Source organism: Vulpes vulpes, chromosome 4 (assembly GCF_048418805.1).
Source record: "Vulpes vulpes isolate BD-2025 chromosome 4, VulVul3, whole genome shotgun sequence".
Lineage (NCBI taxonomy): Eukaryota > Metazoa > Chordata > Mammalia > Carnivora > Canidae > Vulpes > Vulpes vulpes.
The window spans coordinates 1,468,623-1,484,776 of NC_132783.1; the positions used below are offsets into that span (position 1 = coordinate 1,468,623).

Genomic DNA, 16,154 nt, shown 5'->3' on the forward strand with positions numbered 1-16,154 from the left:
AAATTCCCAACGACAAAATACATAGAAAGTTAGATGCCATGTGACATCCTTTGTCACCGTGCCCTGTGACATTGCTTGTAAATGAATGTCCGACCTCTCAAGAGTGTAAGAGCCACGGTACTGAGTGACTAGTAAGCAAGCTCGGAAACTAAGGCTCCCAAAGGATATTTAAATTTGTATGGCCTAGTGGGAAGGAGACTGAGGTTTAAAAAAAAAAAAAAAAAGTTATCAATTCCCTGTTTTTCTCTCTACCAGCCCTGGTTTCTTGGCATTTCGAGGACAGGCATCCTCGTTCTCATCCGCAGATTATCTTGCTGAGTCCCTCTGGGCTTTCACTTTCCTCAGTGCATTCACCCAGTAGCAGTCATTAAATATTTGTTGAACGCGATTTACTGTGAGATGGTTTTCAGATTCTTTCTTTAGTCTAATCTGTGTTATAAAATAGAATCCTTACATCTTCCCTAATGAGCTTGGTTTTAATCGGAAGATGAGAATGTCCTTGATTATATTTTATTTAAATATTTATAGGCTGTACCTACCATTATGTTACTACATAAAAGATGTTTCCCGTGTTAGTTATTGTATTATAATTTTTCCAGATTTAGAAGTCGGCCAAATTGTATTCGTGAAGTAGTAAAACATAATTGAGAGTTCAAACTCTGTGATAATATTCCATTGTATACATAATACCCACGATTTGCTTCAACGTGGATGGACCTGGAGGGTATTATGCTGAGTGAAGTAAGTCAATCGGAGAAGGACAAACAGTGTATGTTCTCATTCATTTGGGGAATATAAATAATAGTGAAAGGGAATATAAGGGAAGGGAGAAGAAATGGGTAGGAAATATCAGAAAGGGAGACAAAACATGAAGACTCCTAACTCGGGGAAACGAACTAGGGGTGGTGGAAGGGGAGGAGGGCGGGTGTTGGAGGGGAATGGGTGACGGGCACTGAGGTGGACACTTGACGAGATGAGCACTGGGTGTTTTTCTGTATGTTGGTAAATTGAACACCAATAAAAATTAATTAAAAAAAATAAAAATAAAAATAAAAATGGAATTCAAATATAAAAAAAATAAAAAAATAAAAAAAAATAAAAAAAATAAAAATTCTTTGATGAAAGGAAAAAAAAAAACTGTGTGATAATAAAAACCTGGGGTTAAACCCTGGTCTTTCTTTCCTTACATACTCATTGTGTGATCCAAGACAAGTTACTTAAGCTGCCCAAGCGTCAACTTCCATATCTGTAGAAGGAATAGTATTTGCTCCTGAGAGTGTTGTCAAGATTAAATAAAATAATCTCTAAAAAGCATTTAGCAAATCTCTAGTCCTATAGTATAGATCAGTGATCATTAGCTATTAAAATGAGAGAGATTTGGATTATTAGTGTAAATTCCACAGTATAAATTTGCTGTATGAGAAACCCTCCATGAAAATATCTTTAGGTTGAACAGGGGAAAGAACTGAAATGGCTCTTCAATATACTTTCTGCTTCCTTGTGTTCTTATTCCAGACTCATAATCACCAACACGATAATATCTAGAAACAGTTGCCTACTTTTGCCCAGCTTTATTAAGCTATAATTGACAAATAAAAATTATGTATTTAAAGCATACACCATATAATTATGTATTTCATATATAATTGTTATATATTTGTGAAATTATCACCACAATCAAATTAATCTACCCATCATCTCAGTTATTATTTCCTTGTCTTCATCTTCATCTCTGTCATGTTCTTTTTTTGTGTGTGTATGTGGTGAGAACACTTAAGATCTATCCTTTAGGCAAATTTCAAGTATACAGTGCAGCATTGTTAACTATTATGGTGCTATACATTATCTCAGAACGTACACATCTTGCATAACCAAAATTCTGTACCCTTTGACTAACATCCCCCTATTTTGCCCCCCACCCCCGCCCCCCGCCCTGGCAACCACCATTCAGCTCTCTGCTTACGTACTATAATTTGCATACCTTGGGACTGACCTATTTTAATTGTACGATTCATGATTTTAGGTAAATTTACAGAGTTACGCAGTCATCATCACATTCCAGTGTTTAGGACATTTTCATCCTGCAAAAAGTTCCCATTTGCCGTTAAGGAAATCTTTACTTTGACAGCGTATTTGGGGGTGGTTCCTATTCTTGTACTTGATCTTACTCTATATTAGACATGTAAACGGATAATGTCCAGGATGGAGGTGAAAAGTTTTTGAGATGAGAAGGGATCAGGGGACCTGATTTGGGTGTTAATCACATTATCACAGAGGACTGAGCATGAAAATACCAGAAGCCATACCCGGTACAAATAGAAGTGACCAGACAGTTGGAAGTTAGCAAAGGAATCAGGACAAGTGAATTCAGGAGAAATGGAAATAGGCAATGGAGGGCAGGGAAATCATACTGGATTTCATTTAAAGGTAATATAATTAAGCCTGGGAGTTTTTTTAATAGGGTAAGAATAGGGCTAAAGAAAGGTATATGGAAAAGAGGTGTTAATGGTCATGAAATGGCAGAAAAGGGGGATAATAGGAGCCACTGTGATCAGAGACAATAGGCAAATTTCCTTTGAGGTAAGTTGAGCTGAAATGAATTTTAGGATTTTTCCTTCTTGATTAGCATCACCTGTCACAGTGCTAATAAATAGCAGAATCAACCGTGTTGTTCCAAACATCGATTCTAAAATTTCTATGAAACCGGTATTTCTTTACTTTTTTTTAAAAAAAAGGTAGTTTCAAAGATAAACATTAATTCAAGCTTCGATCATGTAACTAATTTAATTATATAAGTGAAATCCATAGGAGGTAAATAAAGCAAATAACATTTTCCTTCGAGTTATTTTCTCTAAAGCCATTAATTCTGACAAAAATTGGAAAGGATGCGTGGGGGAAAGCAGAGAGTTATGTTTTTCACCTTCTACGGTTTCATGAAACACATTGTTAAACCCTGTGAAGCCAAAAGGGTATATTCAAGTGCACTAAGGTGTAAATTTTCATTTATTATCCACATAGTTTTCTTCTCAGTTAGAACTGAGAGAGTGCCTGTCCCTCCCTCTGGATTCAAGAGATCGTTTTTTTACAAGTAGTGCTTGAGTTGAGAAAGAGTAAGTGGAAACAGTCCTTAGATTTTTCTCTGGAGATTTGGTTCTGCCACAGGAGCAGAGGCACATGATTCTTTTTTCTATGTTCCTCAACCCTCATCCCCTCCTCCCTGATCTTTTCCTTCCCTTTTCCCTCCCGTTCTCTTCTTCGTTTCTAATCTACATTCTTCCATGACTCTATTTACCAAAATAGTGGTTTAGTTGGACACATAGGTTAAGGGGTGGAAGATGCAGTGGCCCGGGGGAGGAAAGGGCAAGCCCCAAGTCTGGATGTGGGCAGGGAGTGAGGGAAGAATTGGTTTGTCTTTCTCCTCGCCTGCCCCCTGCCTCCTTCACCCCTAAGCATAAGTCAAGGATTTCAATATCTTAGAATAAGAACAGAGATGAGAAGAGCAGTTTGTAGGGTAGAAGATGATGGTGGCTTGCACCTGGGTTGTTGCAGTGAGTATGGAAATAAATGGTTGGGTTCTACTTATTTTTGGAAAGAAAACGCAGAATCGTCTGGGGAAAAAAAAATGGACAAAGGTATAGAGGTAGAGAAGAGACGCACATCGCCTCAAAAGGACTTGCCGTGCACTAAGATGGGAAAGTGTCTAGAAGGAGCTGGTTGTTGAGGACGAGGAGCAGAGAGGGAGCCCAGTTTGGGGCATGGTAATTTGGAGCTGTGAGGAGGAGGGCTTTTGTTTTTAATTAGAGTTCTGGGAAAAGGCTAGAGTTGTGAATTTGGGCATCATCACAACTGAGGTATTTAAGCCACAAGATTAAATGAAATTACTTAGGAAGGGCATGGGAACTAAAAAAAGGTAGTGCCCCAAGGAGTGAGCTTTGGAAAGTGCCAGCACTAGAGGATGGGAGCTGAAGGAGGACCAGCAGAAAGCCATTCGGATGAATAAGTACTCAGAACATGCGATCACTGTTTTATTTTTTATTTTTTTTTAATTTTTTTTTATTATTTATTTATGATAGTCATACAGAGAGAGAGAGAGAGAGAGAGAGGCAGAGACACAGGCAGAGGGAGAAGCAGGCTCCATGCACTGGGAGCCCGACGTGGGATTCGATCCCAGGTCTCCAGGATCGTGCCCTGGGCCAAAGGCAGGCGCCAAACCGCTGCGCCACCCAGGGATCCCTCGATCACTGTTTTAGTTGTACTTTGATTAGCAATTAGAGTTTATGAATACTAATGTTATCTCACTTTGTGCTTTACTTTTCTTTACAACTCCAAAATAAGACCTCTGATAACAACACACACATGCCCCTGTGAGTTATAGGGGTGTGTGTGTGTGTGTGTGTGTGTGTGTGTGTGTGTGTTTTCTAATTAAATTGATATATAATTCAATAGAGGCGTATTTAAGTGTGTAGATATACAGGAGTATACCTTAATTCACTATTTCATCAATAGAAAGATATTACAAAATGAATTTCAATTTTCATTATCCATGATTTGCTATATTATTTACATCCTATATATATATTTTTTTTTTTGTCCAGGCAAATGCTTTTTCTTTCTTCTGGTTTTGTCTGATTGATAGTTGGTTCAAGTGTTTGGATTCAGTTTAAATTTCAGACCACTATAAAATAGAGTTTGGCTATATTCTTTTTATCTCAATAATTAAATTATACTCATGACTTTCCATTTAAAAAGCTATAACTATTAAAATATATGACATGTTTAAAGAGTAAAGCACTGAATAGGTAAAGGAAATTTATGTACACTTAAAATTATTTTGTGGGTGGTGATATTTTTTTTCCCATACCATACTATTTCATCCTGGACGTCAACATTGGCTTTTATTGTGGAAAATGAATCTTTCTGCCTCACTAGGTAAGATGCTCATCGTTAAATGACCTAACCGGGAGAACCAGTGCCTGCTATGTAACTTGGATCCAGTGGAGACGGACTTAGGAGCAGGGGCAGGGGCTGTGGGAGTGTCCCACGATGGAGACTGGGGAAGAGGAGGAAGAGGAAAGGGAGTATGATGAAAACTGAAGGGCGGCAGCATGAGGAATGAGAAGGGAAGTGAAACAACCTGTGCTAGATACGCAGATGGAGTCCAAAGCTAGTCTTGTAAAGGGTATCATGGAAATCAGACGAACTCAAGCACGAGGAACTTGAAACGTAGTTAGAACAAGGAAAAGGACTTTTTATCAGAGTCCTTGTGTAGCGAGATCAAGATTTAGAGGAGATTCACAGCCAAGAGTGCTCAGCTGTGCCTCCGCGTTGGATTTCCCAAGGGGGTCGTAACAAATGCTACAACCCTACAACCCTCTGAGGCCGAATCTTTTAGTCTTGCCAGGGAATCTGCATTTTCTAAATAAACACCGGGCCCTCTCCTCATCCCCAAGTGATTCACATGCCTGCTAAGATTTGAGGACCACCGAACTAGCGATAGGGAAAGAACATACAAGAAATAAATCTTGAAAAGGCCTGCAGTAGACGCAAACGGAGAGGAATTCTAAAGGAATTGCAGAGTAAAGCCTATGTGGGAAAAAAAATAATGAAGGTGGGGCACCTTGGTGGCTCAGTCGGTTGAGCGTCAGACTGTTAGTTTCTGCTCAGGTTGTGATCTCAGAGTCCTGGGGTGGGAATTCAAGCCCCACCCAGGGCTCTGTGCTCAGCCAGTCTACTTGGAATTGTTTCCTCCTCCCTCCTCCTCCCCCTCTGCCCCTCATCCTGCTCTTACACCTTGAGTGCACACATACTCTCTCTCTCTTACATAAATAAATAAATAAATAAATAAATAAATAAATAAATAATAAATAAAATCTTTAAAAAATAATAATGATGGCCGTAGGTACCGTTCAGGAATAAAGTAACGGGGAACTTGCAGGGAAGTATGACGTGAGTACAGATGGAAGGCAATGGTGACAGGAGTCAAAGGAATGCATGGGATTGCATGGCGAGAGGGCGGCGTGACCCCCTCGGAGAGGTCAGCTATGGGAAGAGAAAGATGGAAGATCACACGTGGCCCTGAGAACTCTGCTCTTGAGCTAAGCCGGGGGAGGCCTGTGGGCACAGAGGAGCGCAGCCGTGGCGAGGGGCCACCAAGCAGCTCCTGCACGTTACAGGTCTGTGGTTAAGTCTCTCTCTGCTGTCGAGGAGGAGCTGGCTGTCAAACACCATCCCCACCCCATGGCCCACCGAGATCTTTAGATAATCATTTTCTTTGCAAAAATGGCACGGCGTGGTTTCATTTCCTAGTCCACTGTGTCTTACAGAGAGATGAGTAAGGGGACACCGCAGGCTGTGATGTTTGTCGGGGGCCTTAGCACACTCCCCCATGAGATCAGATGAACCAGAAAAAGTTAAGATAACTGGCAGGGACAATTGTTTTCCTTCTCCTCCTCACCATTGTTCTTTGTTCATTTCCTTTAATTTGCATTGCAATATGCATAATAAGTAGTTATGTTTTATTTTTAGGCTCCCACTTCTGAAACGTGAAAGTCTGTAAGTGCAAAATTAAGAGCAAATTCTCCTGTCGCACAGTAGCAACATGTTCCTGAGCTTTCACAAGCCTGTATCCCTCCTCAGCTTCTTGTCCTATCTCCTGAATAGTCCAAGCAACCAAGGATGTTTCTTTTAATCTTTGCGATAAACAAATAAATAAGATAATAGGAATATTCACTGTATGTTTACAAAGAGAGTGTGGTCTTCCTGCAGAAACTGATCCTTTCCCCTAAAAATCATTAGTGTAAATGGAGAGGGAGGGAGAGTGCTCCCTAAATGTTAATTTTTCTTACTGGATTCTAAGATTTGTAAATAAGAAATGGAATTATGGGAATTTTAATAATTTAACTGGTAAGTGTAGAGAAAATACTCAATAAATACTCAACACAGGTTGCAAGGTGTACCTGAAAAATGCTTTGATAGCCGGATGCAAAGGGATGTAAGCAGGTGCTGCACCAGCCGTGTCAACTTGCCCATTCTTTCTCTTTGGCTGGTATTTTGCTGTTTTTTTTCCCTTCCCTGCTGAAATGCCTCCTTTGTCTCTCGTAATCCAAAGATTCCTTCATTCCATGGAATCCTAATCCTCATAACCTTCATGGTATGCTTGACCAATTCATAGGTGATGATTATAAAAGTCAGTAATTCTTCAATTAGTGATCAATTTTAGATTTTTTTTAAAAGTTAAATGAGAAACCACTGGGAACAAAATGGGTAGTGGGATAGTGATACGATAGCACAATGACATTGTTATGCTATAGATATTCTTGTTCTATCCATCCAACAAAATTCTCCTCATGCCCACGTGGCATTAATTTATTTTCTTCCCATTTCTTGGCTATTAAAATTTACTCACCCTGCTCTATGTCTTATGGGGGAAAAATGGAGGTAGTACTTATTGAACGCTTGCTCCGTGTTAGGCACTATTTTAGGCATTTCACATGAATTATGGCAAATTGTACCCACCTCTTAGAATTCTTATATATTTATTTCTAATTTCCTGTGGAGGAAACTGAAGTCTGCCTAAGGTCACCCAGCTAGTAGGCAGCAGAGCCAGGATTTATATTCAGATTAGCCTGAATATAAAAGCTCATAGTTTTCCCTCTCTACTAATGTGACTTCAAGCTTTATTAGCAATTAACAATACTTTGTTTTGAATACTGACACCTGATGTATGTAATTGTAAAGAATCTTCCTGGTGATTTAGAAGTGGTTCACTTTTAAAATCTTCAAAAAAAAATACCTTGGTCTTAAAAAAAATACCTTGGTCATTTTACATAAAAACCTCTTAGAATAGTTCTGGTCTGTTCAAAAGGAAGTCCTGCTGTTTGGAGTTCTGTGTCTCATTTGCCGTCTGGTACTAAGGGCTGCAAATTCTTTCTGCTTTTTGTGTAACTTGTCTTTATCTTTGTTGTTCCAGTACTGGATACCAGTTTATTTACTATTCACCTGAAAACACAGCCAAAGCAAAAGAAGTTCTCAGCAACATCAATCAACTACAACCTCTGATAGCAACCCATGCAGACCTACTGCTTAATTCTGCAAGCCAGCATTCTCCAGACAGCTTGAAGAATTCTTTAAAGATGCTTTCAGAAAAAGTAAGACCCAAATCACCACTACAGTGGGGAAAATGAAATCCCCTAATCCCCATTGGTGTTGCTTTCTGCATACATTGCCTTTCATAGCATCTGGAAATGTAAAATAGCCTAGGTTAAAAAGTAAGCTTCAAAGTATCGCCACAGGATCCAAACGAGCTGGCCTCATTCTCTTTTCGAGTCTTACTAAGCATTAATTTTTTTGAGTAGGAGATGTAACCTGTTATGGGCTGAGGTACATTTTCTCTTTTTTTTCTTGACATCTATCATTCTCTTTGGTTCGTGGGTTTATTCAATGAGTTAAATTAGATTCTGAAAATTACTTTCCTCTGGTGATCAACTAATTTTTATGCATATGAAGCTATACATCTGAATAGGAATGTCATGTCGTTTGAAAGCACGACTCTGATGTGGCTTCCTATCGGCAGCATGGGGTAATCCTCTGCCTCGGTTTGCTTTCTGCAACCTTATCTGCTGGGAGAAGGTTTTAAAAGTTGCCAAAAATATTAGCTATTGTTTGGAATGTAGTGGGACCTAAGCCTTAATTTTTTCGAAGGTGACTTGCCCTGGTGTATGCAAAGAGGAAAGGTAGGCTACATAGGGTAAAGACTCAACATCAACCTCCATAACTCATGAAGGCAGCTGAAAGGTTCAGAGAGAACCAAGACAGAAAAGATAAGTTGCAGCTCGATTTTCAATGTAAAACCAGTACACTTATCCTCAACCTTTGCATTCCAAGGACATCTTGCAGTTTCTTATATTTCCAATAAATATGACCTTGAAGCAACTGAACAAAAAAAAAAAGAAAGAAAGAAAGAAACTCTCATGGTGTCTTTTCAGAATAAGGTAACTGTAGTTTGTCGTGGCCCTAAAGAAGAGATTCGTAGAAACCTGAGAATAATATATATATATATATATATATATATATATATATATATAATTCACATATGTTAATTTATAATATTAAAACCCAGCACTTAGTGAACATTTTAATGTGTCCATTATCATATATCTCCTTACAGAAAAAAACTGTCTGTTTTCTTTAAAAATTAGCTAATATCTATTCAAAAAAGTCAACTGACTTGTCTCATAAATCAAAAAGTGAAAAATGAAAACCTAAGCTATCCAGTTCAAAATTCATCTTTCTTTCCATGATATAACAGGTACTTCCATCATGAAAAGGAGAGAAAAAAATGACCCATATTTTACAGATACCCTACTTTACCCAATATTGTGCTCTATGACTTACATTATTTCATTTAATTTTCAAATTTAATTTTCAAATCATGGGTACATATTATCTCCATCTCACAGAGGAAAATGGTCAAAGCTCAGAGAAATTTTTTAAAAAGATGTATTGTATGAAATCGTGCAGCTAGAGTCAAACGTAGGATTCAGACAAATCCTAGGCTCAAATCCAGGACTCAAATCCAGACCTGACTGACTCTGGAGTGGAAAATCTTTCCGGTATTCCCTGTGTAATATATGTATTTTGACGTTTCCTTCTTTAAAATTTTTTAAGCATCTTTTGTTACTCCTCAGTAATACTCCTCAGTAATACTTAGGTATCCCAATAGTCAATAAACATCTCTAATAGTCAGTACATATGTTATAGCTAGAAAAAAGCAGAGGGAAAGAGGAGAGTGCAATTATACTCTTATAATTATAAAAGTATAATTATAATAAATAATTATATTATTTAGCATATAGTAAAATAATATAATTTCTTTTTGGTTGATTTCTTTTTAGGATGTGTAGATGATGGGAGGTTTTTCTACATTCACCTGAGCAGAAAATCTTAGCGAATGGCCTATTACTACAGTGATTACAGAGCAGGATTTCTATGCTCCTGTGCATCGGCCAGGGGCTTGTCATTTCATACATCATTTACAACTTGCCGCAGTGACTGGGGCGGGGGGTGGGACAGGGTGTGTATTTTTTCCATTAATTCATCATTGCCCCAACTTTGTCCCCTATGTTTTTCTACTGAGTAGAAAAGCTTCATCTACTAATAAATCCATCAGCCTTTGAAATCAGGGGGCCTTTTTCAAATTAAGTTTGCAAGCCATGCTTTATTTTAAGAATTCATGCCTGGATTTTCAAAGAATCGTCTAAGAAGGTAACAGAGTTTGCATAATATACGAAGATGACTAATAGCTTATTGTTTAAAACAACATATGATCCACAAACTTAGCATAAAAGATAAATATTCTTAGCGGCATCTTAAATTTCAATTTAATATTAGAAAGATATAGCTTAAAATGTTCTGGATTTTTGTTGTTTTAAGGTTTTATTTCTAAGTAATCTCTATACCCAATGTGGGGCTCAAGCATACAACCACAAGATCAAGAGTCGCATACTCAACTGACTGACCTAGCCAGGTGCCCCAAGACATTTTGTCTTTAAGATCATGTCTTGCACACTGTGGGTTAGAGCATAAAAATCCTTTTTTTGTGGATAGTCCCTTTGTTTCTCTTATTGAGTCTGAACTGATATGTTTAGAAAATAAATACTTTGGTTTTTTTCTTTGGAACTCATCCATATAGCATATTCAATACATAATAAGTATTATCTGTGTTCATACTTATCGAAGAAGCTCTATAGCCCAATGTGGGGAGAGTTCTCTGTACTAGGCATTCAATTATTTTGTAATGAGGTGACATCTCTCCTCTTAGGAAACATGTTGCATCTGGAGATGATAGCATTGGACAAATTATCAGATTTATTATATACTCAGAATCTGGGGGTGGAAAGCAAAGACAGAGAAACCCAACTGCATGTCCAGAGAATCTCAGAGCAGCAGTTATTTGTAGATTTGAAGACAATTCATATCATGTCTACCATTACTGATAACCAAGCCACAGGACTGAGGCTCCCAGCAAAATTCCATCCCTCTAAACAACTACTGGTGGAAAAAACAAACATAATTTATGAAAAGTAAAAATATTTACTGAATTCTTACAAATGATCAGGTGTGGTTTCTAGACACACAAAATGGAATAAGACACAAATCTGTTCCTGATTCAAAGTTCTTGATGGTAATGGTTATTTGTGATGCTAATGATGATGATAATAATGGCTAGTATTTATTAGAGGTTTAATAACTGTGAATGGGGTATTATTACAACTTTCCACAAGTCCATGAAGTGGCACTATTATTTTCGACATTTAATCTTTCTAGTCCTATGAAGTAGGTGCTGCTGATATCCTTATTTTATACAGTAGGAGAAGTTGAGGTACAGAAATATATATAATGCACATACCTTGTGAGTCTAGCTCCAGATGCTGTGAGTTTAACCGCTACACAATATGGTCAAATGTTCCATGAGTTCTATGATGGACACTTGTATATACAACTAAGAAAAGAAGCAGGGATAAGGGGGGTGAAAATGGGGAGGACAACGCTGAAATTCCATAGAATAAAAATTTTTAATAATTTTTCATGTCCTAATATGCACAAACTCAAATTATTCCAATTTTTAAATTATTAGTATACCTCCCAATGAATGACTGGGTTTGTTTCTTGCATATTAATTCATGAAAATAATAAAGAAAATACTTAATCTTATAGGGTCATAACAAAAGGCAGACTCTGGGTTTATATGAATCGCTTGAATAGAGAAGACAAAGGATAGGCCAAATTTTTAACATTAGATATGAAAGGTTAATAATAGGGTGGGATAAAAGTATATTTTCCTTCCCACTCGACTGAAAGATGCAATACTATGAAAAAGAAAAAAGAGAAAAAAGTAATGTGATGAAATTCAAACTGAAAAAATAAGGACCAAAGTATAGATAGTGTATAAGTATCCAGTATCTCATAGCTTAGATATATGTGTGGCATTAGCTTTAATGCCCATCACATTCTCTATTTAATAGAGATTGACAGATCTTGTTTAGAAAATCATTATTATTCTTGCTCATCAAAAAGCAATATCAAACACTTAATTATGTGATATTGTACTAGATGTTGTAGGACAAATACTACGTAGATAGGGCCCTTAACTAATTCCCAGTATCCTTTAACCTGAAACATCCTATAGAATTCAAAAGCAGGAAACATGGGACACCTGGGGGGCTCAGGCTCCCTGCATGGAGCCTGCTTCTCCCTCTGCCTGTGTCTCTGCCTCTCTCTCTCTCTGTGTCTCTCATAGATAAATAAATAAAATCTTAAAAAAAAGAAAAAAGTAAAAATGAAGATGAAATTTTGTGATAGTATTTCTATTTAATCTCTTATACTTCTCTTTTAAATGGTAAATATTTAATTGGCAAAATAAGCACATACCAAACAAAAATGAAGCAGGAAAATATAACCCATAACCACAAGAAAAATCAAGCAGCAGAAACAGACCTAGAAATGGCAGAGATGATTAAATTAGCAGATAAGGACCTTACAACAGCAACTCTAAATATGCTCCATATATTTAGGGCAGCAGAGAAACACATAACAGCATGAGGGGAAAATAGAAAGATTAAAAAGAATAACATAGAAATGAGAAAAATGTACAATATAATTTCTGAAATAAAAATATGTACCAAATATGTATAATTTCTGAAATAAAAAAATGTACAAGGTGGACTTAGCAGATTGGTCACTTGAGAAGAATAGTGAACTTGCAAACATAATATCAGAAACCATTTAATTGAATACAGAGAGAAAAATACATAAAACATAAATAGAACATGAATGACTTAAAGAACAACACCAAGACATCTAATATGCATGTCATTGGAGTCCTGGAAGAAGCAGAGACGAAGACTGACAAATATTTGCTGAAAGGATGATGAAAACTCTTCAAAATTCAACGAAAGAATGAAGCTATAGATCCAAGAATCTCAATGTACTGCAAGCAGAATAAACATTACAAAAAATGAAGATACATCATCATCAAACTGCTGAGAGGCAGAGATAAAGTAAAATAGAGGGAAAAAAGAGACATATAACAGAATTACTTGCAGGGTTCTTATTAGACACTATGTAAGCTGGAAGACAATAGAGTCATATCTTCAAAGTACTGACACACACAAAGTATGATTCCATATCAAGAGAAGATCTTTCAAAAATAAAGATGAAATAAAGACCATTTTAGACAAATAAAAACTGAGAGATTTCATAGAAAGCTTGTACTCCTGCAGATTTTAAAGTAGTCTTCAGACAGAAGAAAGTGATAACGTGAAAAAAATAGATCTACACAAAAGAATAAAAAGCACCAGAAATGGCAAGTATGTGGACAGATACAAAAAAATGCAAACTTTGGTTTGCTTAAACACATTTACTCTTTATTTTATGTCTTTTTTTAAAAAAGATTTTATGTATTTATTCATGAGAGACACAGAGAGAGGCAGGGACACAGGCAAAGGGAAAAGCAGGCTCCCTGCAGGGAGCCCAACGTGGGACTCAATCCCAGGACCCCGGGGTCACGCCCTGAGCCCAAGGTGGCACTAAACCACTGAGCCACCCGGGCTGCCCCAACACATGTAACAGTATTACCCAGGGATGCCCAGGTGGCTCAGTCATTTATGTGTCTGACTCTTGATTTAGGCTTAGGTCATAACCTCAGAGTCCTGAGGTTGAGCTCCGTGTGGGCTCTGAGCTCAGCACAGGGTCTACTTGAGATTCTCTGTCTCCTTCTCCCTCCGCCCCTCCCCCTGCTTATGTTCTAAATAAATAAATACAATCTTTCAAAAAAAAATTCACTCCCTCCCTTTCTCTCTGCCCCTCCCCCACTCACACTCTTCGTGCTCACTCTCTCTCAAAAAAAAAAAAAAAACAGAAAAACAACTTAGAAAAAAATAAATAAAAGTAATACCCAATGTATTATGTGGCTTGTAACTTATTAGTGTAAGGATGGACATCAATTGAATGGAATAGACAATCTAGAAATATATCCACACATATATATTTAAATAACTTTAGACAAAAGTACAAAGAAAATTCACTGGGAAAATGATGTATTTTTAACGTAAAACTCAGGAACAATTAGATATCCATATGCAAAAAAAAATTGAACCTTCCCATATCTTTACTTCACACATCTATAAAAATTATTTCAAAGTGATTCATAGATGTTAATATACAAGCAAAAAAAAAAGCAAACAAAAAAGGTCTAGAAGACAACATAGGAGAAAATTTTTGTCATCCTGAGTTAGGCAAATATTTCTAGAACACAAAACTAGGATCCAAAAAAGAAAATAAATGATATATAAGACATTGTCAAAGCCAAAAACTTCATTAAAGTTTTCAGAGACACTATTCAGAAGACACTATTAAAAAATGAAAAGGTAATGGGACGCCCGAGTGGCTCAGTGGTTGAGCGTCTGCCTTCAGCTCAGGACGTGACCCAGGGTCCCAGGATCGAGTCCCACATTGGGCTCCCTGCATGGAGCCTGCTTCTCCCTCTCCTGTGTCTCTGCCTCTCTCTGTGTGTCTCTCCAATGAATACATAAATAAAATATTTTAAAAAAATGAAATGGCAAGTCATGGACTGAGAGAAAATATTTGTAAAATATGCATATTACAAAGGACTTACATCAGAATATATATTCTTTCAACTTAACAATAGGACAAACAACTCAATTAAAAATGGGCCAAAAAAAATAAAAAAAATAAAAAATAAAAAAAGGGCCAAAGAATCGAAATGGCATTTTAACCAGAGAAGATCTATGGATGACAAATAAATACGTGTAAAGATGTTCATCATCATTTGTTTTTAGGGAAATGCAAAATTAGACTAAAATGAGATAGTAGTAACTACCCACTAGAGTAGCTGAAGTCCAACAGGTTCAGCATATGAGGAGTTGGGGAGGATATGGAACAACTGGAACATTCATATGTCACTTATAGGTACTGAGAAAGGTCCAGCAGTGTCTCATGAAGTTACATATATATATGTCTATAAGGTCATAGATGTCTATGGTCACTCCTGGTTCTTTACCCAAAAGAAAGTCTCGTACACAAACCGGAAGGTGACTGAGTAAGGGAGGATGAAGACATGCTTGGTGGCGATCACCCCCGTAGGAATAGAGAAACTGAGCTAGGACAGTGGGTTTGAATAGTTGGAGGTTATTGGGCATTGCAAAGTGTCGGGATTGCTCTCGGGGGGAACCTGCTAAAACTGCAGATTCTGTTTCAGCAGTTCTGGGCTGGGATTCAGGGAGCTGCATGTTACCATCAGTGGCCTTGAAGAACGTCCTGTAGAAAGAAGCATTACCCTGAGAAAAGTGAATCAACCAGTAAGGAGACTCTGGGAAGTATCCACATGCGATGTAGGAAGGATCTTTTTTATAAAAATATTTTTTTAGATTTTTAAAAAATATTTATTTAAAAAATATTTTATTTAAATATTTTATTTAAAATAAAATTTTATTTTATTTTATTTAAATATTTTATTTGTTTATTAATGAGAGACATAGACAGAGAGGCAGAGACACAGGGAGAGGGAGAAGCAGGCTCCATGCAGGGAACCCGATGCAGGACTCAATCCCGGATCCCAAGATCACACCCTGAGCCAAAGGCAGGTGCTCAACCGCTGAGCCACCCGGGCGTCCCTGTAGGAAGGATCTTAACTAGGACTAGCTGTGGAACTAGAAAGGACTAATCTTTGAGATTACTGAAAAGGAATAACTAGTAGAAATTGATGACTAATCCAGCAAATAAGTGTTGCTGAGGATCCAGAGCTCTGAGTGGCTGCAGAGCGACAATCCCACACAGTTTGAAAAGCTGAGCAGAACCCACTTAGTAAAAACCCTTGGGATCGGGCTGCGACTTCTAAACTGGAGAGACTTTCAGACGGAGATAGGGAACAGTGCTGGGGCAGGAAGGGGGTAGAGATGGATTTGGGAGACCAGGGCGTGAAGATGATAGCTGAAGCCCTGGAGAAAGGCGTTATGTCGCCGATGGAAACTGTGCTTTCAAGAAAATGGCTTCAGGTCCCTTAGGATCCACTTACCAGATTTTGAATGAGCCAGGAATGAGGAGTCAACACAGGAAACTGAAAAGGACATTTAAGA

General features: G+C 37.6%; 1 protein-coding gene across 7 annotated transcripts in view; it reads left to right on the forward strand.

Annotated features, from left to right (window-relative positions):
- Window positions 1-16,154, forward strand: part of INPP4B (inositol polyphosphate-4-phosphatase type II B) — a 440,596-nt gene that overhangs the window by 306,641 nt on the left and 117,801 nt on the right. For all 7 annotated transcript variants that reach the window (XM_072755181.1, XM_072755185.1, XM_072755179.1 and 4 more), the window contains one exon: window positions 7,970-8,147. In XM_072755181.1, coding sequence (XP_072611282.1) covers window positions 7,970-8,147 — 178 coding nt within the window. The remainder of the gene's footprint in view (window positions 1-7,969; window positions 8,148-16,154) is intronic.